This window comes from Sinocyclocheilus anshuiensis, unplaced genomic scaffold, assembly GCF_001515605.1.
Source record: "Sinocyclocheilus anshuiensis isolate Anshui unplaced genomic scaffold, SAMN03320099.WGS_v1.1 scaffold508, whole genome shotgun sequence".
NCBI lineage: Eukaryota > Metazoa > Chordata > Actinopteri > Cypriniformes > Cyprinidae > Sinocyclocheilus > Sinocyclocheilus anshuiensis.
In genome coordinates this window covers 893,484-919,003 of record NW_015555744.1, presented here as the reverse complement: position 1 = coordinate 919,003, position 25,520 = coordinate 893,484, and the positions used below count along the sequence as shown (strand labels likewise).

The 25,520-nt window shown below is 37.6% G+C and overlaps 1 protein-coding gene across 9 annotated transcripts in view; it reads left to right on the top strand.

Annotated features, from left to right (window-relative positions):
• Positions 1-25,520, top strand: part of LOC107673389 (armadillo repeat protein deleted in velo-cardio-facial syndrome homolog) — a 215,621-nt gene that overhangs the window by 157,924 nt on the left and 32,177 nt on the right. For 7 of the 9 annotated variants that reach the window (XM_016466955.1, XM_016466949.1, XM_016466958.1 and 4 more), the window contains 6 exons: positions 3,074-3,576; positions 8,446-8,629; positions 14,851-14,968; positions 15,462-15,633; positions 17,612-17,629; positions 19,082-19,153. In XM_016466955.1, coding sequence (XP_016322441.1) covers positions 3,074-3,576; positions 8,446-8,629; positions 14,851-14,968; positions 15,462-15,633; positions 17,612-17,629; positions 19,082-19,153 — 1,067 coding nt within the window. The remainder of the gene's footprint in view (positions 1-3,073; positions 3,577-8,445; positions 8,630-14,850; positions 14,969-15,461; positions 15,634-17,611; positions 17,630-19,081; positions 19,154-25,520) is intronic. The other 2 variants (XM_016466950.1, XM_016466953.1) reach the window with 1 other exon arrangement.

Here is a 25,520-nt window from a genome sequence, read left to right as displayed (position 1 = left end):
TGATGTGAACAAGAAGCTAATTGTTCAGAGATCTGAACTTATTGTTTCGGGAAAAAAAAGTTTCATTCGGGAATTGAGCCAAAGCAATTGAGAAAAACTGTAACATAAAACTCTCATTAAAAGTGCATCCCCCTTAAAACCGCCAACATTCTCAGCTGTGGCCCATTTTGTCAAGTCACACATCAAAGACTTTGTTCAAACTGTGCGTAAATCCGATTTGTTTTTCAAATCCAGTCTTTAGCAGTCTTTTCTCAACAGTCTTTTCTGCACTGTCATTTTGTAAGTGATGAAATCTGATCTCATATAATATATATATATATATATATATATATATATATATATATATATACATATGTGTGTGTGTGTGTCTGCAACTCGTTCAAACAACACACAGGGCAAGCCGAAATGTTCTGAAGTGTGGTTACATTTCTAGGGCCATATGGTTTCTGCGAAAACGTGGACGGGATCGTGGAGTCCATTCATAAAAACGTCATTTACTCTATAGCGTGGAATGCCACGGAATTCGTCATTTTTGGACGCATAAATCAAAAGTAGCCACTGCCACTTAATTCGAATCGCGATATGTACTAGTGTCTGTGAATATTAAAATGCAAAAAGATGGTTTAATATGAATCCTGCATCTTCCGCTTGCCTCTGTATGTATGAATGGCGGAAACGCGGTTTTGATTATTACACAAATACTGAAGCACGCGTGACGCTCGCGGCGATTTTCAGCCTCTGCGTCTCACTATATGACGGCATGAACACAAAAACATAATCTCCAGAGCTGCTGTGAGAGTCACTTCGTGATAATTTTACCGTTTCATTTGAGAAAACTAGCATCATCATACTGTATATACACACAGAAACTTCATGGCAACCTGTCAAAATTGTATTACATTTGTACAGTATAATGTACATCTTTAAATTAATCAAGTCCAATCAGTATAATCAAACACAGCTGGACTCAAATGAAGGTGTAGAACCATCTCAAGGATGATCAGAAGAAATGGACAGCACCTGAGTTAAATATATGAGTGTCACAGCAAAGGGTCTGAATACTTAGGACCATGTGATATTTCAGTTTTTATTTTTTAATAAATCTGCAAAAATGTCAACAATTCTGTGTTTTTCTGTCAATATGGGGTGCTGTGTGTACATTAATGAGGAAAAAAAATTAACTTAAATGATTTTAGCAAATGGCTGCAATATAACAAAGAGTGAAAAATTGAAGGGGGTCTGAATACTTTCCGTACCCACTGTATATATAATATATGAATATAGAATATAGAATTGGAAATGTGTTTTTTTTCCCCCTTGCTGTTCAGACTACAAGCAAAAGATTAAGATCTAAACAACATTTCCTCTGTGGATTCATGAATGCTGTCAATAGTGGTGGCTTTATATTTGCACATTTGGTCCCTAGTGCTCTAAATTTCTAGTACACCTCGTTTTTCCCACCTAGAGTGAGATGAGGACAGAAAATGAGCTGGGAATGGAGAGAAAGAGTGATGGTGAGTAAGTGACACAGGGGTTTAATATTTCTATGCCAATTTAGGAGTACCACCACAGGGACATTTTTTGTTCACACTGATAATGAAGCATGCTGAGACTCCTATCAGAGATTGATGTAACCTCCCTGATGTGTACAGCACAGCCCCAGACATGTTATTTCCAACTTCTACGCTGTAGAGAACAAGAAATGTTGGAGTAAAATATCATGTGGGCTCATGAGAGCCTCCAGCCGCCTGCAGTCACTGCCGCAGAATAAGAATGTTCATGTTAATATAAGTTATCATAAATAACCCATATGGTATACAGGGATGATGACGTGTGTAGATTATTTTTGAATAACAAATAAACTCGGTTTCTACTTCATTCATTCTTTGAATTTGTTGGAAGTATTTTAGGTTATTTAATACACAGCTTTAAATGTACAAGGCTGTGCATTGCTGAATAAAAATCTTACTAACCCCAAACATCTGCATGGTAGAATATATCTTTTTTTTTTTTTTTTTTTTTTTAAACCTCTGTTTCTCTTTAGAAGTTAGAATCAGCCATTGCCACTTCAGGGTTCGTGAGATGCCTCAGAGAAATGCAAAACTCTTGCTACCTACCGCCTGTGGAGCAAAGGGTCAGTTTTTTGGAAACAGTATTTTTGAACACCACAAACAGCACTTTTTGGTCAGTTTCACCTCTGTTTTAATGAATGATACAACGGCTAATTTACAACGGCTAATTTCCAAGGTGTCTGAAGTAGCAGGAAATGTTCCCACTGAGCATTTGTTTGCAAACTGTATTTTCAGTCTATAGGGCTCTTTTGTTGGCTTAATGGTCACTCTATGTTGCATTAGGGCTTTTTTCCATCTGCTTTGGACTTTTATGCCTTTTCTTTGAAAATGTGGAGAAGTATACCATGAAAAGGTTCATTTACACTTTCTAAGACAGCACAGTAGCAACATAAACAGTTGTGTGCTACCAATAGTAAAAATCTATGAATTGTATGTATTTCTACTGTAAATTTTCAAAGCATTACCAGTGTCAATTTACAATGAATATTTCAAAAATGCACATTGATTATTCCATTTCCTATCCCAGCATATTGACAGGGAGCTCTCGGAAAAGTCCAGAGCTGGGATTCTCCCAGTGGGAGTGATGCTGTACTATTCAGATTACTCATAGTAGGGAAGCCATCCATCGCTCCCTATCCATCTGTCTGTCTTTCTCTCTCTTTGTTTCCAGTCTGTTCTATATTTGCTCTGGGCCATGCGGGCTCTCTGTTTTCCCTCATGCTGTATCCCATCCATCATTAATTAAAGAAAGAGAGAACATCACTGTGTCCCGACAGACACAATTAATAGGGAAATGGCAGCAGTTTTTCTTTTTGACGTGCTGTGGATTCTTTGACACCATGGTTAACATAACTAAAGCAATCACCTTTTTCTCTGTCTGTCGTACTTACTCCAAAACATAGAGCTTTTCTTACACTTTCCTGCTCTTTGTGTGGTGTTACTACCATTGGATGACTGATACATCTCTTTAAAATCTCTCTCTTTTTCTTCACTTGTTACAGAGGCTACGAGGACCCCATTGAGGCTGAATTAATTGATGAAAGACACCCCTACATCCATGGCATGTACCCAGCACCTCTTGCCCAACCCGAGAGGGGCAGCTTGGCCAGTCTAGATCGCATGGGTGGCCGTCGCTCCCCCTCGATTGACAGCATCCGCAAAGACCCGCGGTGGAGGGACCCCGACCTGCCTGAGGTCATCGCCATGCTAGGCCACCCCATCGATCCGGTCAAATCCAATGCAGCTGCCTACCTACAGCATCTCTGCTATGAAAATGACAAGATAAAGAAGGATGTCAGGCAGCTGAAGGGGATCCCAGTGCTGGTGGGCTTGCTGGACCACCCTAAAGCTGAAGTCCATCGCAAGGCCTGCGGAGCTTTGAGAAACATCTCCTACGGCAAGGACCACGATAACAAAGTGGCCATCAAGAGCTGTGATGGGATTCCTGCTCTCATCCGTCTGCTGAGGAAAACCAATGACATGGAAGTTCGGGAACTTATCACAGGTATGATATGATATTTATATCCATCCGCTCTGTTCCATACTGGAATTTAGCACTGTAATCATGAAAACAAAGGATAATTTGGTTCAAAGGATATTTTATTTTTCTTTAATTAATGCATATTAAACTGACTGTAAAGACATTTATAATTATGTAATATTTATGATCATGTGACACTGAAGCCAGTAGTGACTGCAGAAAATTCTACTTTGCCATCACAGGAATAAATTACATTTTAAAATAGTTCTTTTTAATGTAATATTTCACAATATTACTATATTTTAGCTTTTTTTTTTTATCTAACACACCTCAAAATTTTGAACAGTAGTGTATAAATAGTCAGTTTTTGGGAACAAGGGTTAACATTTTAAGAATGCTAATCTAAAATTTGAGGCTGACATGTTTATGGTGGTTACGGCAACTGGTCGAAATTAAATTTCAGATTCATCAGGCTTTCTTCTGTGTGACCAGTATGATTATTTTCAGTCCAATGACAAAAATAACCTTCCATCTTTTTTGCCTTATCCGTCCTAAATCTTCTATGATTCATTCATTTGTATTTTTCTCATTTCATCTAGTCAAGCTTGGCAAGCATCCTACTAATACTAGCCATAGGCCTCTCTCCATGTTTTGTACGTTTACATACTAGATGAGTCCGGACTTATGTTGACTGAATCCAGGTCAGTCTTTTAGCGGGACTACTGAGCAGGGTCTTGACCTGCTGGGCTTTATGTGTCTCCTCCTGGGACCTTAATCCTTCGGCCTAGTCTCCACGACCTGACACACATTTACTAGAATGTGGAGAATGCAAAAGAGGTCCGGATTCAGACCGGACACTCAACGCACAAAGACCAAAGACACATGTTTGCATGCATTCACAAGACATTTTATTCCTGGAACATGGGATTTGTGTCACTGACAGAAAATGAGGGATTTACAAAATCTTAAGAAAATAATAATAATCATAAACATTTGTGTATGAAATAATTATAAACGCTCCCATCTTGGGGTCAGTAAGATTTTTCATGATTATGCTCAGCAGGGCTGCATTTGTATGATTATATTGTGCAATATACCATTTAAAATAACTGTTTTCTATTTTTAAATATTTTTACAAATTCGGAAATTACTTATTAATATCAATGTTGAAAACAGCTGTGCTGCTTAATATTTTTGGGGAAACCATGAAACATTTTTGTAGGTTTCTTTGATGAGGAAAGTTAAAAAGTTTTTTTATTTTATTTAAACAACTTTTATTTGAAATAGGTTTTTTTTGTTTCTTTAATGTCACTTTGATCAGATTAATGCATCCTTGCTGAACTAAAGTATTCATTTCTTTACAAAATTCTTACTGACACCAAACTTTTGAATAGTAGTGTATATGTTTAAACGATACTGAGTGCAGATCTTTCATCTACTAGGGTTTGATGAAGCTACTGAAAGAGATTTTTTTCTGGTAATGACATTGACTGATGGTTCTCCAGACCAGGCATTCAGTTTTTTCACAGATCATGAAAAAAAGTTTCTGGTGTGTGAAATACCTGAGTGAATCCTGGAGAGTGAAACAGTGACGTATAACTGCTCTGCAGCCTGCCTCAGTGATTAACTTTACAGCACACTGTTGCTTTCAGTTTCAGTTAAAAATAGCTATTTTCTACAGGATGGAGGGAATAAAGTGTGTCAGTTCCAAACCGAGCCCTGGACAGCCTTATGGTTTATCTGCAAGGCCCCTATAAAAACACTGCCCTTACAATAGTCTTTCAGCAGCCTGGAAAACTGGGAATGTTTTTTCTACAATTAAAAATAATTGCAGGGTTTTAAAAATAGGTTCACCGTGTGCTCTTGAACACCATGGTTGGTACTCGTCAGCAGCACTTATTTGCACCTCAACCAAGAAACTTATTGTGTGGGTATTGCTAGTACTTTTTTCTTTCTGTTCACTTTTTTTGTTCTACTTCAGAAGTATTTGCTTAGAATTTTTCATTACCTTTTCCACTTTTCAGCATTATTTTTAATTAAACTGTCTGGTTTAATTTGTTGACCCTGTGTCAAATGTTCTTCACGCGCTGTGAATATTTAGCAGTTCATATTAATATATTTAAATTAAGGTGGTCAAGACTGATACAACTTCAAAGCATCATAATTTCCTTTTCAGAGCTCTCCAGCTTAAATGTTAAAAGTCTTTTGAACTACAGTCATTTATTATTTAATTACAACCAACCAGCTACAGCCGTGTGTTTATACCACTAGCCATGAACCTCTGCTTCCGTGTTTGCGTTCTGTATCTTTGTATCTGCATCAGCTCCCCATCTCGCCCTCATTCTCGCTTTCTCTTTATTTTATGTCTGCACGCGCTGTGAATATTTAGCAGTTCATATTAATATATTTAAATTAAGGTGGTCAAGACTGATACAACTTCAAAGCATCATAATTTCCTTTTCAGAGCTCTCCAGCTTAAATGTTAAAAGTCTTTTGAACTACAGTCATTTATTATTTAATTACAACCAACCAGCTACAGCAGTGTGTTTATACCACTAGCCATGAACCTCTGCTTCCATGTTTGCGTTCTGTATCTTTGTATCTGCATCAGCTCCCCATCTCGCCCTAATTCTCGCTTTCTCTTTATTTTATGTCTGATCAAGCAAGTTTTTAGAAGAAACAGATTTTAGGCATACTTCCTATTTCCATAATCCGCACTATATGACTCTCCGTGTTTTTGGCACATTCCAGATATTGCACATTTGGAACTCTTTTTCACTGGCGGAGCAAAAAAGACAAAGTAACTGACACTATTTTATCAAATTACATTACATAGAGGCATTTAGAAATGTAATTACTAAATGTCAGTGTTTGACTTTGTTTCCCTTTGGACTATATAAACCATTTTGGTACTGTGTTGAATCTCACAGTCTGAGTGATTCCTTGTTCTTGTGTGGATTACTGTTTGCGTATTTATGCAGAGGTCTCCTCAAATCACCTGATGAAATATGAAAAAACAAACAAATGTAATGACATTAGAAAAAGGACACGAAACATAGCTAACAAAATGACATTTGTTCAGAAATTCCAAAAGTCCAGAGTACGGTGGCATTTCTGAGATGATTACCTCATTTACCGTTCTTTCCTGTTTCTTTCTCTCTGACTCAGCTGTCCAATCAGTGTATGATGAATGGCAGGGGGCAGGATGGGACTGTAATAGCCCTAAGTGAATGGCCTGTTAGAACAGCATGTCTGCTGCTCCCAGGAAATTGAATTAGCTGGGAGGCTCCAATGACAAGCAGGAAGGAGTAAACTCAATCAGGCTGCACCTCTTGCAAGGTTCAGCTTCCCTCGTGTGGGTTTCATTGGCTCCTTCTGTATTAGGTTTGTGGGATTTCCAGGAACCTGCAAAAGATGCCAGGGGAACTGAGCAGTTACAACACTAGAGCTCTCTGAAATAACACTGTAATCTCATGGTATAGTGTGTGTTTTGTACAATTAATATATTAATATTTCATATAAACATTTAGATAACCTTTATATTAGCTCAACTGGTAATAGATCAGTGTAAAAGCAGCTATTACTATTTAGTCTTATTTGACCAAAAATGCAGTAAAACAGTAATAGTGTGAACTATTATACATTCAAAACGTTTTTAAATTTAATTTATTGCTGTTCAGTGTCACATGATCATATATATATATATATATATATATATATATATATATATATATATACACACATACACACACACACACACACACACACACACACACACACACACAAACACAGACACAGAGAGAGAGAAAGTTGTAATCAACAGTTATAATAGCCTTTGACTGTGTCAACCTGCTCAAGTTTTCTGCCTCCTATTAAAGCCAATGAAGTGAAGTTAATCAGCATGTGCTATGTATAGACCTCTACATCTCCTCTGACTACAAGCCCATCTGACACAATAACACATGCACGAGTGCATGAGCTGGCCGGTAATGATCCACGTGCCTTAATGTTCCACTTTACCAAATAGACATTCCTACATTCGGCAAGGGCCATGTGTACGGCGTCTGTTATCAGGACTTTAACCAGGGTCTAATGGCCATTCAGTGCCTAAGAGGTGATGGCGATGGAGCCTCCTCGCAGATGGAAGTACAAAATGGTTATTATCCGAGGGTAAATAGATTTATTTTGGTGGTTAAAAGAACCCGAGCCCACTTTACACAAAGCTACGACATGTTTATAGACCTCTTGTCTCCTGTTGGAGTTTTTGTGAGCAGAAATGAATCTGGAAGTAATTGCTGAGCGAGAAGAACATGGAGTGATGATGTGTATGAAGGGCAGAAAAAAACAATTCCGAGTTGTATAAGTATGTACATTTGTTTGAATTTGTAGTCAACTATGCTATTTCTGTTTTTAGCGAGAATGACCTGTGGTCCTAGTTTTTACTAACCCAAGAAGATGGCTGTTTATTTATTCACTGTACATTTCCAAGGGTAGCAGTAGCTGTATGGGGCTTGCCAAGTTAATAAAACAAAGGCCAGTCTTAACTGTGTAGGCGTATATACGTCTGCTGGCTTATAGAACAAGCTTCTCCGTTTTATTGTCTAGAAAATAACAGCCTGGCCCCTTTACGTTCTGTTTACTCGGAGCAATTTTTCTCGAACTGTGCTTTTCCTTTCCTTTTTTCCTGTCCAATCCTTCTTAGTCGTGGTCTGTAATGGAAGTTCCTGTCTGAAAACTCAGAATCAATGTTTTTGTAATGCGTGGTGTGTCAACAGATCTAACAGCACTGCCACTTTTTTTGTAGCTCTCGTGTGATTGTGATTTTAAGAAGTGTAACAGGTCCTTTTTTCTTTTCCTGTTTCTTTTCTCTCTCTGTCTTATTCCACCTGTTAGGAACACTTTGGAACTTGTCGTCCTATGAGCCACTGAAGATGGTGATAATTAACCACGGGCTTCAAACGATGACTAATGAGGTCATTATCCCTCATTCGGGCTGGGAACTGGAGCCGAATGAGGACTCAAAGCCACGAGATGCAGAGTGGACCACCGTCTTCAAGAACACATCAGGATGTCTAAGGTACACTGGTCTGATTGACAGCATCCTCCACATCCTTGTCAGCTGACCTAGTCTTAATGACAATGAAACCTCTTAATGGTCTTTCAGGTTTTGCAAGTCTAATTTACTCACTCCCATGTCATCCAAGATGTTCAAGTATTTCTTTCTTCAGTCAAAAAAGAAATTAAGGTTTTTGAGGAGAACATTCCAGGATTTTTCTCCATATAGTGGACTTCAGTGGGAGTCAACAGGTCGAAGGTCCAAATTGCGGAGTCAGTGCAGCTTCACACGATCCCAGCTGAGGAATAAGGGTCTAGTGAAGTGATCTGTCATTTTCTAAAAAATAAACATTTATAAACTTTTTAACCACAAATGCTTGTCTCGCACTAGCCCTGCGAAAAACTCCATCTCATTTTCTCCTCCAACTTCAAAATTGCCTGACATCATTGTTTTACCATTTTTCATAAGGGCGTTTGACTTTCTTTGCATGTTCGCTTTGTAAACACCGGGTTGAAACTTCCTTCTACATCATGTGTGGCCATTCCAGTGTGACTACGTAATGTGTGATGTCGAGCTAGTGCAAGACGAGCATTTGTGGTTAAAAAAGATTGATTGTTTCGCTAGATAAGACCATTTTTCCTCGGCTGGGATCGTGTAGAGTCCTTTGAAGCTGCACTTGAAACTGCAGTTTGGACCTTCAACCCGTTGGCCATCATTGAAGTCCACTATATGGAGAAAAATCCTGGAATGTTCTTGTAGTGAACTAATCCTTTAAGATGATCTGTCTTTTGCTATGTAATTTTATTTTAGTATTCTTTATTGTTTGTTTCAGCTTCATTTCAATTAATAAAATTTGATTTTTATTAGCGTACACTTTAGTTGACAATGACAACTTTGGTCTCTCTTGTGTTTAACTCATTGTTATACTGCCATATATTGCTTGATATGGTTCCTGTGCACTAGGGGTAGAATAGCAGATCTTATTGTTTAGGATTGAGATCATCATTTCAGCCTATGGGGGAAACAGCAGTTAAAATGAGCTTTTGCTATATAGAGAGGCAACCGATCTATATGGAAAACAAAAGCAGGAACAGATGATTTTGTATAGATTATATATTTGTCAGAAGACAAATAAGTTCAAAAACATCTTCACATTATAACTAAAGGCAAAAATCAATAGCCTCTGTCTGTTCAATATTTAACCATTTTTGGTATTATGTTCCGAGCCTCTCTGTAGACACTGATCCTCTCCTCTGGGGGTCATTCTAGCAGCTCAGCTTTTGATTAAGATATCCAGTCACTAAAGGGCTTTATATCTCCATGGTTACCATGCATCTTGCCACAATAAATGGAGTCTGTTTTTTCCCCTTGCGCCCACTCAAGTGATTCTGTTCTTTGCCTGAAAAGGAAATGTCTTTTTTTTTTTTATTCAGTGTGATCTTTGCCTGGCTCAGCAATTATAAATGGACATTTGATCCATGAATAATAATAAATGTTTTAAATCTCTAGCATAAACTGTTACGCCTTGTCAAAACTACAACCCATGAGAATGAGATCAGATCATGAAATGCTCATCCTCACGTTAAACATTGTGTTATAGTGCCATGATGGTGCCTACAGTGATCCTTCCTTTTCAGGATTCACATGTTGTTGCACTCTTAACACTGTGGCATTAAACTAGTTTATTCTTGCCTTGTTTGGCTGTGACTGTCCTTGTTTGATCTACCTAGACTTCCGTGGCTGTTGTGGATAAGCCTCAGCACACAGGTCTGATTGTCTAAATCAGCTTGCTAGCAGCAGAAGCAGGTCAGTGTAGTTCAGTTTCATGACCTCAAGTGCTCTCTTTAATCCTTTATCTTGTGATTGCATGATCAGGTACTTCGAACACAGTGTTGTGTGCTGGTTGTGTCATAAATTTGCAATTATGATACATTTGGTGTATCATGGTACATTATGATATTGTTGATTAGATCAGTGGTCTTTAAGAAGCAGGATTTGGATGCTACAAGAATTCACTTCAGAAACTCTGTGGTATTGCATTTAATTCCTCCCTCTCTTCTCTTATTTGAGCTGTGTCCTGTGTTGTGTGTGAGCTCAGTGCTGAAGCTCCGGAGGGACGGGGCTGTGTTTCCACCCTCTGTTTCCTCTTTAGCAGCCAGACCTCTAATATTCAGCTGCTGCTGCTGGTTGTGCTGCAACCCGCTGGGCCAAGTCCAGCTTCTGCTTGCTTCTCTGTGTTTGACTCTACCTCCCTGCCTTCATCCGTTCTTCTCAGTCTCTCCCTCTGTTCCCTTTCCTTTCAAGACCTGCTGGATCTCTGATATCTGCAAAATTAAAAAAAAATAAATATGAAGCATGGACATTATTGGGTCCCACTTTATATTAGGTGCCCTTAACTACTTGCATCAAAAAATAAGTACAATGTACTATATTGTGTTCAAATTTCTATTGTATTGTATTGGGATTCGGGTAGGGTTAGGGACAGGTTTGGTGGTATGGGTAGGTTTAAGGCATAAGAGATGGATCAACAGTGTAATTATAAATGTAATTACAGAAATGAACTACAGATGTAATTACATACAGGTGTTCTTTTAAATATAAGTACAATGTAAACAGGTATGTACAAAATAAGTGCACTGAATCAAATTATCAATTTAAGGGCCAGATTTACTAACAGCTTGCGCCAGCGCAAACGTCCTTTTGCTGTTAAAATAGTACTGTCATGATTTACTAAAGACACGCAGTGACGAATTAGCACTGAAAAGGCATGGACACAGTTATTTTTGGGCCTGGCCTTATTGAATATGCATTTGTAGGGGTTTCCCTTTCAGACACGATGGGAGGAGAGTATTCAAATGAATCACGCAACGTGATTTACTAATGTTTGCGCTCGTCAAATTACTGGTATTTGCGCCATTATTCAACGCCTCAAAAAAGCATGTCTTAAAGCAGGCTGTAATTTGCTCTGCTCTTGGTAGATTGCGCTGGTCATTATGGAAATGATCTGGCTGCGTCTCTGCTCTGTAACGCTAATTTGCCGTTTAGAAAAACTGACCCTAAATGTAAGTACAAGGCCACCTAATATAAAATGGGACCCATTATTGCTATAGTTAATTTTGTATCTATTACTGATTGAGTTTATGCTGACTTCAACTAATATTGTTCTTGATGCTCAAGAAACATTTCTTATTATTGTCATTATTGAAAAGAGTTTGGTGGAAACTGGTTTGACTTAATATTTTGGTGGAAACTGTGATACATTTATTGGGATTGCTTGATGAAAGCATTTAGTTACAGTTTTTTGCAATCAATTAATTAATCAGAAATGTATTTTTTCCATGTATCATAAAGCAAGCCAAATCCAGTATTGGTCATCCTCTTTCTCTTCATTTTAAAGAGGAACATTGTGAACATTTCCTAAAACAATTTCCCTTTTCTTACTTTCTCTGCACTCTTTTACTTTTTCTCAACCTCCTTATCTCTCTTTAGCTCGTTCTCCTTTGCCAAGGCTCTCACTGGCTATTGCCCTGCGACGGGTCAATCAATGTGATCAGGTTAACCAGTGCCTCAGCGGGTCTAAAGCATGTATCAGGGAGAGGTGGCAGTACAGCCATCATGGCATCATGTGTTTCCATGCGCTGCCACCTCTCAGAAGGTCATCGCAGACATGTGGTTGTGCACAACGCCACTCCATCCTCATCCTGTCTTTTTAGCCTCAGCTCAGCCTGTATCCATGGAAACTGTATCCAGTGACATCTGTTGCCTAGTAAGCTGCTCGGAGGCAGAGTTTTGTTTCCTGTCTCTCTTCGACAGAGGGAAAGCACCCTTTATTTATTTCTTTGCTCATTGGGACAAATGTGCACATTTGTAATCCCTGATTAAGTAGTGCACCCATGTCCTGTTTGTATTTGAGATTTTTGAAGGTTTTAAAGGTCTTAAAAGGCTTAAAGTGCCCCTATTATGCCATTTTTAAAGTTCCTAAAATTGTTTTGGGAGTCTCCTACAATAGGATTACATGCATGCAAGGTCAAAAAACGCTTTCGTTTTCTCAAAATATGCATTTAATATCACCTCATTTTCCAGCGATTCTCAAACGATTCGTTCGAAGCAGTTCAAAGATTCAGCCTGCTCTGCTTTGATTGGTCAGATGGCCTAGTCTGTTGTGATTGGTCTACGGCGTACAGTGGTGTCGAAAACGATACGCCTATTTCAGTACTTCTGTATTTTGAACGCTCTATAGAAAATATAAACATCTATTATCATACTTACAGGTTGTGATTCAGTGGAGCAGCTGGTCCAAATAAACAGGATACTGATCCATCTTTCAAGAGCAAGCGTTTTGTGAATCCCGCGTTGAACTCCCCGAGATTAAAGAAGCAGTCGTCAGTAGAATGATGTGTTTGTGGGCGGGGTCAAGTTGTTCCCGGCCAGCCAACGTAGAACATAGGCGCGCATTATGCAAATGTGTTGAAGTGGGATTCGAATTACTAATGACTCGTCTAGGTTGTACAGAGTCGATTCTTTATTTTGGGAGACAATAAATTTATTTATCGTGCACTTTCAGCTTTACAACTTTGCAGATCGTTTACATTCACATACACATACACATACAGGCAATATTGGAAATGGCATAATAGGGGCACTTTAAAGGAATGTTTTACCCAAAAAGGAAAAATTGCTGTAAAGTTACTCATCCTCCGGCCATCCAAAATAAAGATTTGGACTCTCATTCTGATGGCACCCATTCACTGTGAGCAGGTGATGTAATGCTAAATGTCTCCAAATCTACTGTACATCTTGGATGGCCTGAGGGTGTGTAAATTTTAAAGTAAGTAAAGTTTTATTTTTGGATGAACTAGAGCAGAGCTAAGCGATGAAGGGTTTTCAGTGACAGATTCAAGTTATTTCATAAAAATCTTCCAATATTTCAAGGATATAATCTCTTGTGTCAGTCAAAGAATCATACATTCCTGTTATCGTTACATACAAAAATATTTTATAATTTTTAATTAAGATAATTTATTTTAAAAAGACCTGCACATTCATTTATAATAAGTGATTTGCCTGGCATCTGTGTAATTAAAGCTTGAAGTGCCACCAAATAATATATTACAATTATTTGTCTATTAAATTTTGCTACAATATTATATCTTGGATTCTTGGATTCTCTGGTTAAGGTGCAAGAGATTGCAGGCAGTATTCAGTATTGTACTGACTGTCCTTCAGGCATTAGGGAGGAAAAAGACAGGTAGCTGTAAAAACGCAATCCATCTCTCTTATATCTGGACTGCCGCCACAACAGATGTACAGCTGGAAAATGTTACATTCCATATGGGTGTTATACTGCAAATGGGTTCAAATTTCTTCTGCTAGAAAGGGAGCCATTTGTTTGGCAGGGCGCTAGTTTAATTTATGTTTTCTGCAGTTGTCATTTGATAGTGATGACTCTGGAGTGAGGCTTTTTTATGGATAGGATTTGAACTCGGCAATCTAGTTATAAAAAAAATACAGTTTGAACAGCTGGTAGGAAAGAAATTTCAGGGCAAAGGATGAAGAACCCAGATGGCTCCTGGTGCCTTCTCGGGCTGTGAACACATCTGACGTTCTTTTCATTTTTCTTCTGTAATGTTAACCATGTAACTTTATAATTTTATCTGTCCTCCATTCATTTTTTTAAATTGGTCATTTTAGCAGGTCTGAGATCAGAATGTGGGTTTAATTGGATTGGGTGGCTGTATATTGTTTATCATACACTTTCCAACAAAAATCAGTGAATTACCACAATAAAATAATAACATTGGGTATTATTTTATAATATAATCATAAGGCAATGTCTGTGTCTATATGATTTCGCCTCATTGTCAAGCTTTTATCAGGCTCATTCTAGTGAATCCATTTTTAGTCCATTTCTAGTGAATCCAACAATTTTAAGTGAATTATAATAATACACTTCTGAATTGTGTATTATTATAATAATATAATATCTATTTTTACATATTTCAAAGATATTGGTACAGTTTCTTAACTTCTTATTGCCAGTAGCTGGTATCTTGTATCTAACTACTTTTACAAGAGCAGTTTGGCTAAAGTTGAACTACTTCAATTATGATTAGCTTGTAGCTTGGCAAATTACAGTTTCAAAGTAGCTTCCTCAACAAAATCTTTTAATGTGTCAGCTAGCTTATGATGTATAATTAGTTCAAATTACATGTGCTTACTCATGCTTTTGCTGTTTGCCGTAGGAATGTGAGCTCAGACGGTGCAGAGGCACGCAGACGGTTGAGAGAGTGTGGGGGGCTGGTAGATGCCTTGCTGCATGCACTGCAGTCGGCTGTGGGAAAGAAGGACATGGACAACAAAGTGAGTGTCTTCAGCCGAGAGAGCAGCTGGAGCCTGTTTCTATCGTTGTTTTCTGGGTTTCATTTGTATTTGGTATGTCGCATGCAAAAAAATCCACATGCAAACCCAGGCAAGTGATCAGGACCAGAATGTAAAGCAGAGGGGTCTTGTGTCATCGTAAATGTTTTTTTTTTTTTTTTTGCAATAATGACTGCCTGGCTGTACATTATCCCACATATTACCCAGCTACTTCTGATATAAATATTTAAATTGACAAAAAATATTGATTTGCTTGTAAATAGTGCAGCTATGTAAGTAATCACTTGCCTGGCACAACATCCAACTATACAGTTTAGTGGTCGTTATACAAAAATATTTGACCATACAATGCCATTGTTATTATTATTATTATTATTGAAATAATATTCTTTAGCAGACAAATGGTCACTTTTTCCAAAATGCCTGTATAAAATGTTTCATTCTTTCTATTTTTCTCTCTCTTGCTGTCTCTTAGTCTGTGGAGAATTGTGTTTGCATCATGAGGAACCTGTCTTACCACGTGCACAAGGAGGTTCCAGGGGCTGAGAAGTTCCAGGATCCCTCAGCTCTTCAGGGCCCCGGCTCTGCTGGCACTCAGAGGAAGAAGAAAGATGATGCAGGCTGCTTCGGAGGAAAGAAGGCCAAAGGTCATTATTGAATTCTTCTTCATCTCATCTATGTGCTTTATACTTCTAAAACGGTGCTGAGCACCTTTATATCACTGAGCCTTGATCATCAACAGCCAGCTGCTTCCATCACTGGCAGGTTCACAGAGAGCAGTATGATCCTAGCATTTACACAACGTCATAAATAGCAGTGCAGGCAATACTGTAATAGGAAGCTAAATGATACTTGAGTCTCTATTTATGTGGCCTGCGGCTCATGATTCATAACTGGAGTGTGTGTCTGGAGTATCAATGTTGAATCAATATTCATTTTTAAATGGATGTGGGTGTAGGTTCACTGTCTGTGTTGTTATATCTATGAGTTGAATCCATTCTTCGAAACACTTTGCTTATAAACTGCTGAGTGTTGTTCAGGTACTCATTCTTTACATAATGCCAAGAGAGCTGATTCAAGGTTTATATCATTTTCTTGTACTAGTTGTCCAGGTTTTTTGTTCTCTCTTATATGAGCTGATATGAGTCAGTTAGTGAATTGATTCTCGAACAGACCTATACAGGAACTCAATAAACCATGCGAAGGAGCAAAAGCAAGAATGTGGGTAAACAGCAAATATGACAGCATTGATGTCATGCTGTGCCTCATGGACTTTTTTTAATGAGGTTTGTTTATCTGTCAGCAGCCCTGGAGATGTACTTTGAAGATGCAAGTGACATATATTTAAACCAGAAAATGCCCCTAATAAGCATTAAGGGATGCTTTCCCAACGAGCTATTTGGACATTTCCCCAGCTAAACCTTACCTGATTTAAAAGGCATAATTTAGTTTTGCACATGAAACTCTTGACACTTTCACTATAAACACATAAACGTTTAGGTTGCCGTGTTGGTTTACCACAAACTAAAGCAGAAAATGTGTCATTTCGAATGTGTCCGCTATTATTTTAGACATAATTGGAAATTGGTTTATGCTGTATTTATTCTTAATTATTAGAATATTTTAATTAATGTCATTTAAATTACACTACCATTCAAAAGTGTGGGGTCAGAAAGATATTCTTTAAAAATATATATATATTCCTATTTAGTAAGGACACATTAATTCGATCAAAATCAGTAAATCACAGTTTCCACAAAAATATTAAGCGACACAACTGTTTCCAACATTGAAAACCATAAGAAATGTTTCTTGAGCAGCAAAACAGAATATTAAAAAGAATTCTGAAGGATCATGTGACACTGCTGAGTGGAGTAATGGCTGCTGCAAATTCAGCTTTGAATCACGAGAATAAATTACATTTTCAAATATATTAAAATAGAAAACAATTGTTTTCATTCATTCTAAATCAATTTTACTTTGCTGAGCATAAGATAGCTTTTTCACAAACATTTCTTACCCCAAAACTTTGAATGCTAGTGTACATATCATAGTGTATTACTGAAGCAAAAACATAGTCATATTAAACTTTTCCACTTAGCAGTAGCGATGCTCAGCACTCAAAGAGGCGATAGACTTTCAAATATCGGTGCTATTAAACCAAATGTGTTGTTTTCAGGTGGCTAGCCGAATAGCATGCCTTTGATAGTTTAGATTACTAAGTAAATTGCTCAGCCCGATTCTCTTCTACCATCACAGTAGATGGCCTTAAAACTGACCGTAGAAGACTGACAATGCTAATGCCAGTATAGCAGGCCTGCAGCCACACTGAGAATACAGTAATACATTACGAATTGTACTGACAGCATTGCGGAATGCAATGATGCATGAAATCTGTGAATATACTAAGATTCTTGTAACCATTTAGTGAATTTGTTGAAAAAGCTGCGCAAACACTTTTGTCTCCTTTCTGGAATCTTTAAACTCTCTCCTTTAATTTTTAAGTGGTTCACAAATAAGTCCTGTCTTCTTTAATGCACACACTCTCTGAATCTCCTTTCTTCTTCCCTGCTTGCTTTTTTTTCTCATTGGTCTTGCTGCTGTTCCTGCATTGGCTAACTGTAGAGGAATGGTTTAATCAAGGTGAGTGTCTCTTCCTGCTTTTCCTCTGTCTGTCAGTTTCTCTCAGCATACACTCACAAAATGCCTCCCTCTATCTTCATCAGAAGAAAGGTTTCATCGCTGCCCCTCTTTCACTCTTTTGCCTTCCATTCTTAAATGACTGGCCAGTGTTCCTCTCCTCAAGGAAATGTCAAACCTGTGCCAATTTAGCTGGTTCAAAGCCCCTTTCTGCTGGCATAGATGTCTGTGTGTGTGCTGTTATCTGTTAATGAGGCCTGGCTTTTGCGGTCTGTCTTTTTTGCCCATTGCTGTAAAGGGGTAGTTCTCCGAAAACTGTCATCATTTGCTCACTCTCATGTTGATCCAAACCTGTATGATTTTTTTTTTCTTTTAGAAAATACAAAAAGGAGATGTCAGGCAGAATGTTCACATGGTCCTTTTTCATAACGAAAGTGATTGTTGACCCAGGGCTAAAAATGACAAAACATAACATAGTACAATCCATACAAGTGTTCAAAGTCTTCTGAAAACATGCAATAGCTTTGTTTGCAAAAATTCCTATTCTTATTTGGATTTTTGTCTTGTTTATTAGTTATAATCTTTAAATAAGATAAATTTACATGACAAGCAACACTGCATAAGATATTAAGATTTGTTGTCATTAATTCACTGGCAAATTTTGAAAAGAGTGTTCTCAAACAGTGTTCCCTCTCAAGTAAACTCATCCTGTTTTAAGGATTGTTACAGAAAAACAAGTAAAAAAGACTAAATTCTAATTTAATTAATTAATTTAGATATTTAATTTTCTTTAAAAATCTTCCTCTCCACTGCAGAGATGTGCATATTCACATTTGGTGCATCATGATTGGGTTACACTATGACACTATGACATTTGCCTTTTTTAGCAATTCACCAAATTTGAATATGCGCATATGTAATTTGCACAAATAAGTTAAGAAAAAATGGCTTTGGTGTTTGTCTTAAGTGATATTTTGGCTTCAGAACACTTGAAATACAGCGTGTGAGTCATCTGGACTATTTCTAAGATGCTTTTTGTTGTTTTTGGAGCATGTCAAATATGTTTGGAACAATATGAAGGTGAGTTAATAATGGCAGAATGTTCATTTGTAGATGAACTATCCCTATGACATGTTCTCTATGTGTGATAGTGGTCTTCATTACTTCACTCTGTTATAGACAGTTGTCCTCCATGACAAAGGCTCTGCATTTTTAATGAGGGTTCCCGCTCTTGGGAGCTGGTGTCAAGAGTTTGTCTCTGCATATCTGTGTAGTAGCTAGATTTATGTGTGGCACGTCTGCGACTGTGTGTGTGTGTGTCTGAGACTTGGGCCTACTTGACATTTTCATACCAGTAAATTCCGCCGTCTCTCATAGAATGACACTTACAACTGCTCTTTCTGTCTCGTTCCCTCACGCTCTCTCTCTCATTCTGTCTTCCCCTTCTTCACTCAGGGAGGAAAAACGGAGAGCATGACAAAAACTATGACACATTGGACCTACCCAAGCGCACAGAACCCACTAAAGGTATGTCTTCTTTTGACACCACAGAATTATTACATCTTTAAGCTGTCACTCTTTTGAAAAAGGGACAGGAAAAGTCCCAACACTTTGGTATCTCTCAAAAAGAGTGTGTGTGTGTTCACTACTGTGTGTGTGCACTTGGATGGGTTAAATGCAGAGCACAGATTCCAAGTTTGGGTCACCATACTTGGCCACATGTCACTTCTTTCTTCTTCTCTTCTTTTTTTAAAAGAAAAAATCTAGTTATGAAAGGCAGGTGCATTGCTTTAAAGAAGTGAATTCTATTAAGATACAGTCTAAAAATAGCACATACTGTATGGCCAACACACTGTTAGACTACTGAGGGTTGTAGTGCACAGATTTATGGGAAGTGAAGCTTTTTTCCAAAACCTAGTGAGCTGCCTACTGAGGCAGTGTGCTAAGGCAATACTGACAAATTTACTGTAAAGGCGATCCCAGAGTGCATTGTGACAAGCTCATTGATAAAATAAAGGTGGTGCACGAGATGGAAGAAATGCACTACCATTTAAAATTGACAGTAAAGTCATTTATAATGTTACAAAAGTCATATAAATGCTTGTTCTTTTCAACTTTCTACTCGTTAAAAAATCCTTAAAAAAAAAACTGCATCACAGTTTTTACTAAAGTATTAAGCAGTGCAACTGTTTTCAACATTTAGAAGAAATGTTCCTTGACCTTGAGCATCAAATCAACGTATTAGAATGATTAGTGTGAGAGATGCTCAGACCTTTAGCTTGTAATTGTCTGCAAATTAATCATAAGGGATAATTTAGACAAGACATGTTGCAATGCAGTGAAACAGAACGGGGGTCTTGAGACTAGACATGCTGAAAAGCATCAGTCCATGTGGCAATGGTCGAAGATGTCGATCTCTATTTACACCCACTGAACAGTCATCAGGGAGCCACTCAATACCTCTTTCCTTCTGACTGACTGAACTAAGATCATTTTACCTCAGAGCTCCACTTAGTGAGAGAGGAAGATTGAGAGGCTTATTTTTTATGTATTACTATAGATGAGCCACAAAGAGAGATGAAAAATATATCATTTTTAGATGACCTGTTTTTTTTCTATGAGTCTGTGAGGCTTGTGAGGACATCCTATTAAAGAAGAGAAATACTGTTTACTGATCCCCCACTCATGAGATGACCATCATTTGTGTGTTCTCGGGTTATAAAAGAGAAAAATGAAGGTGAATAAATAAATAGGAGTAATGTGAAATCAAATGTAGTAATAAAGCTGTAGTAGAGTGGTCCACATGTGTTTGCTGGTGGAATGTTTTGCTTGGCAGAGGAAAAACAGTGGCTCATGCACAAACCCACAAGGAATATGCAGAGTTTGCTGCATTTTGATTTGGGGAGAAATCTATGGAATTCAGTGAGCACAAGAGATTAGCTTAGTTATCAAACTAATGAATATATTTAGTCGTATATAAGATTTGAAACCGAGAAATAGAAAATAAAACAAAAAATTGATACTACAGTTCAAAAGTATTTTTTTTAAAGAAAGAAATTTGTATTTTTATTTAGTAAGAATTCATTAAATTGAATTAAATCAAAAGTGACACTAGCTATGTTTTCCATCCACCTATTTTAATGCGCATTTTGGAATATTGCATTAAAAAAGACTGGATGGAAACGCCAAGATGCGCATAAATTCTAAAAATGCACATAAAAAACGTGTGCGCACAATTGAGTAGGGTAAACTTTTTATCCGATAAGAAAAAATGTGTATAAACTACGATGGAAACACATTTACCGAATAAATTCCACCATGTGCATCGAAAAAGTCATGTGACTTTGCGCTATGAGATGGGATAACTTGACTAGCAGCGGACCGATCTCGTTCACAGCATCTATATGTTGTTTTTGTCATTCTGAAATGCCTGAGGATAGTCTGTCATCAAAGTATTTCTGTATAATTACCGTCTTACATGACTGCGTTCCCAAACAGCAGGCATCCACCTCCGAAAGCAATGACCGCATTCATTGTGTTACATCTGCTCGCTCTGAGGCGCAAGTAATTTATTATATATGAAAATGATTACATTTAGTGGCTTCTCCTAGTTTTCTTAGAGATATTTAGTGCCAGTTTATCAGGCAGTGACGATTTTTGTTCTCTTTGTCTCGTTGGATGGAAACGGTGCTTTATTCTCAAATGTTTTATGCGATATTCCAGTTTTGCGCATAAGTTAAATTCGCATCTTTGGATGGAAACATAGCTACTAAAGCCCTTCTAATAAATGCAGCTCTTTTTAACTTTCTGTTCATCGGAGAATCCAGAAAAAAAAATGGATCACAGTTTTCACAAAAAAAATTATAAAATAGAAAACCATTATTTTCAATTGTAATAGTATTTCGCAATGTTGTTGTAATAATATTTCACAATATTACTGTTATTTCACGATATTATAAATATCAAATACATGCAGCATTGGTAAGCATAAGAGACGTCTTTCAAAAATATTAAAACATCTTACCAACCTCAAAACTTTGAACAGTAGTATACGTTTCTGCAGTATTTAGGTTTAAAACTCTTTAGTACATCTTGACTCAATGGGTGTTGCAATCCTGCAGAAATCTGCAGAGTTCTCTGTGGACACAGAGTGTGTGTGAGAATGTTGATGCATCCGTGTGAGTATGTGCTGACTATTGCAGAACTCAGCAAAGCCATGTTTGTTTTTGAGTGTGTATCTACTGGTGTGTATTTTCACTTTGCTCACACAGCTTTGAGACCAGTTGACCTTCCAAATACAAACAGTCACATATTACTTAAAAGTTTCAAAAGGCCTTGTTCTCGCAGAATGTTCTAGAGTAAATAATGGATGCTAGTCAGGAGCTTCCTAGGAACAGTTTCATAAAGTTGCAATGGCAGCTGTTCAAAATCAATAGCATTTCATGTCTCTTTAATTAGCCTCTTTCTCATTAACATGCAAAATGGGGATGAATAATACTATTTTGTGGTTTATCAATGTAAGCTGATTTTTCCTTTTTGATATCTCAGGTCAAGCAAGCAGATGAGTTAAAAAAAAAACTAAAAAACGTTTTGTGCCACGTTACATTTACAGGATGGTTCGAGGCAACACATTTAAAAAAGACTCCTGATCCACTTAACATATTAGTTTTTGAGGCGTTAATTATCACAAATTAATTATTTTTTGTTAAAATGTTAAGACACATTAAAAGCCTTCTTTTAAACAGGAAGATCAATGACGTTTGTAATGCCAGTTGGCTCTGACTGTATTTCTAACCCATTATATTCTATAAAAAATGGTTCTGATGGAGACATAAGGGTATATATTTATAGGCCTCTGAGAGCACTGGGCTTTTTTTGGACATAAGACATAAACCTGCACTTATTGGAACAGGAAAAATAACCTCTCCTGACTCTTTGCCTAGAGTGTTATGAATACAAAATGATTCACATTTGTCCAAGAGATCAGATGAATAGTAAGTCTGCTCTGATTTCAGATGGGATTGGCACCTGGGGATTAATATGCAATAAAAAGAACAGGGTAACTGAGGTTAGTGTGGATTGGGACTGCTCCTATCCTGATTCCTCTCTGAGTGATATATATCCATACATCATAAACGTGTGCTTGAGAGACCGCTGTGACAGCTTAGAGTATTGAGGGATTTTTGTCGCTTAGCTGAACCTGAGACACACAGCCATTGTTTATTCACCAAGTATCTTTGTTGCATTTTATGCCTCAAACATTTGGTTTCAGAGAGGTCCTGTTTTAAAACTACAAGCCATGAAAGATATGAAGGCTTCCTTGCTGCATTATTCACAGCCGTGGAGAAAGAGACAGGAGAGAATTAATTAAGGATTCTGAGGGAGATGAGATTGACAATGAGGGGACAATGGGTCTGTAGGCCTCAGTGCCGGCAGCTGTTGTCTATATCCTAATTGTTATGGAACCTCATAAATGACTCATTTAAAACATAAAAAAAGAAGTAATAAATACTTAATAATAATTATGATTTTTAAATATTGTCAACAAGATGACACCAGTAAAAAGAGTAATATTTTGAAATATTATTAAAATGTAAAGTAACTAATATATTGTAAAATGTAATTTATTTCTGTGATGGCAAATCTGAATTTGTAGCTGTCAATACTCTAGTCTTAATTTTACATGGTCCTTCAGAAATAATTTTAATATTCCGATTTGGTGTAGATGAAACATTTTGTATTATTACCAATGTTGAAAACAGTTGTGCTGCTTAATATTTTTGTGGAAACTGCGATACACTACCATTCAAAAGTTTGAGTAAAGCCCCATTCACACCAAGAACGATAACTATAAAGAAAACGATATTAGCATCCACACCAGTGAACGATATCGTCTGTAAACGCACGCTCCTCTGCTGCTTTAAATTCTCGAGCTCGTTATAGCAGGATGGATTCTGATTGGCTGTCAATGTTTTTTTAGCGTTCATCAGCTGGAAAAAAATCGTTCTGAAAGTGATTCTAACGATATTGTTTCTCTGTGCCTTTATCGTTATAGTTGTGGTGTGGACTCTGCTATTCTTTAATATTGAAAACGATTTTTAGAATTATATCTTTATCGTTATCTTTATAGTTATCGTCCTTGGTGTGAACGGGGCTTTAGTAACTAACGAACATTTAAATGAAAATAAAATAAATAGAACTTCTGTGTGAGCAGTGCTTCATACATCGCTACACTGTGGACCTTAATGTGACCTCTAGATTCATGAGGGTGTCTGTGATCCCTTAAAAGCAGCTCACTGTTTCGGAGCAGAGCTAATGAGTGCATGTTCTTTGGTGTTAACTGAAATGGCATTTGCTGTGCTAGAGGTCACAGAATGGTGGAGTTCATGTAGAGAAGCTATTAGTGTGCCTATTGTGTTTCTTAGCCCTCTTTCCAAACAATGCAGTTAAGCCATTGTTGTGTTTCATAAAAAAATGAGTCTGGAGAGAGATGAAGACACTATGAATTAATTACATGTCATTTTCCCCCCCTTTCTGGCTTATTCTTTTTTTAGCCCTCTGATTCCCGTAACATAATGACATCAGGTGAAGGAAATGATGATGTTTACTTCGTTCTGCTGTGTTTCCTCCTGTCCCTGAGCAGCACACTTTAAACAGACTCCAACTTGTGAAACCTTGCAAATGAAAACCTAAGCTCTATTCCAAAGCCTAGTGAGCTGAATTGTTGTCTACCGTTTACATAGGTAGCTACATTCAAAGACAGCATTCTAATTGAAATGGAACATTTTAAGTGGAGGAGCGCACATGAAGTGCACAGGTGACGTGACTCACAAATGATTGCAATAGAATTTGACGTTAATGAACTGGAAATCAAGACATTTTACCCCTTCTGGTCATCTCTCATTACCTTCCAGCAGTCATAAATCTGTTGACCTTCTTTGTCTGAGACCAATCACAACAACGCATCTCCATCTAAACTACTATTTGTATTTATTTGAATATTAATATTTGAGAGTTTTGGGGAGGGACAGAGGACAACATTGATAAGGAAACACTGTTAAGAAAAGGCTTAAAGTCCCCCTGTAGTCAAAAATTGTGTCCCTTAACACTCATCTTTGATCATCAAAATGACATATTTGTTTTTTCTTGTGAAAATAATTTTCTCTTGCCTTAAAATAGCTTGAATGAAACTCTACACCCTTGCCTCATTTACTATACGCGGATCTATGCATATGCAAATGAGCTCCGCCTCCATTCAGTCACTTCAGCCAGGGACTCCTGATCCACTAACTGAACTGTAGTAAATGCCGTGCAATGGCAAGGGGAAATATTGGTTTAATTAACCCATATATGTTTGAACCAGAAACAAGCTGGTATGCTCAACTTAAGCAAGAAGACTGATGGCTAACTTTGTGAAGTAACATATCTGTTTGCGCTGGTTCCTACACAGATAATGACTGACAAAACTATGTTTTTACTAGCGGACAACTACAGTGGATACTGTAACATTCGTTAAATGTACTTACTTGACGATGTTGTGTCCTCAAAATGCCTTGAAGACTCAAATGCAGCCAAGTTTGTGATTCCAAATCCATGGATAATGACTGATAAAACTATGTTTTTACTAGTGGACAACTACAGTGGATACTGTAACATTCGTTAAAGTTATTTACTTGATGATGTTGTGTCCTCAAAATGCCTTGAAGTCTTGAATGCAGCCAGGTTTGTGATTCCAGTTTGCGCCCTCGAGCGTATGCGAGTGAAGAGTGTACGCCAATGCGGGAGAGGTGGGTCTGACTCCGGGCTACTTTTAAACTGTTGCCGCGGGTTATTATTCAAGTTAGCGGTTCTAAATACAAATAAATAAGCGCTAACAGCACATGCCATCATGAAA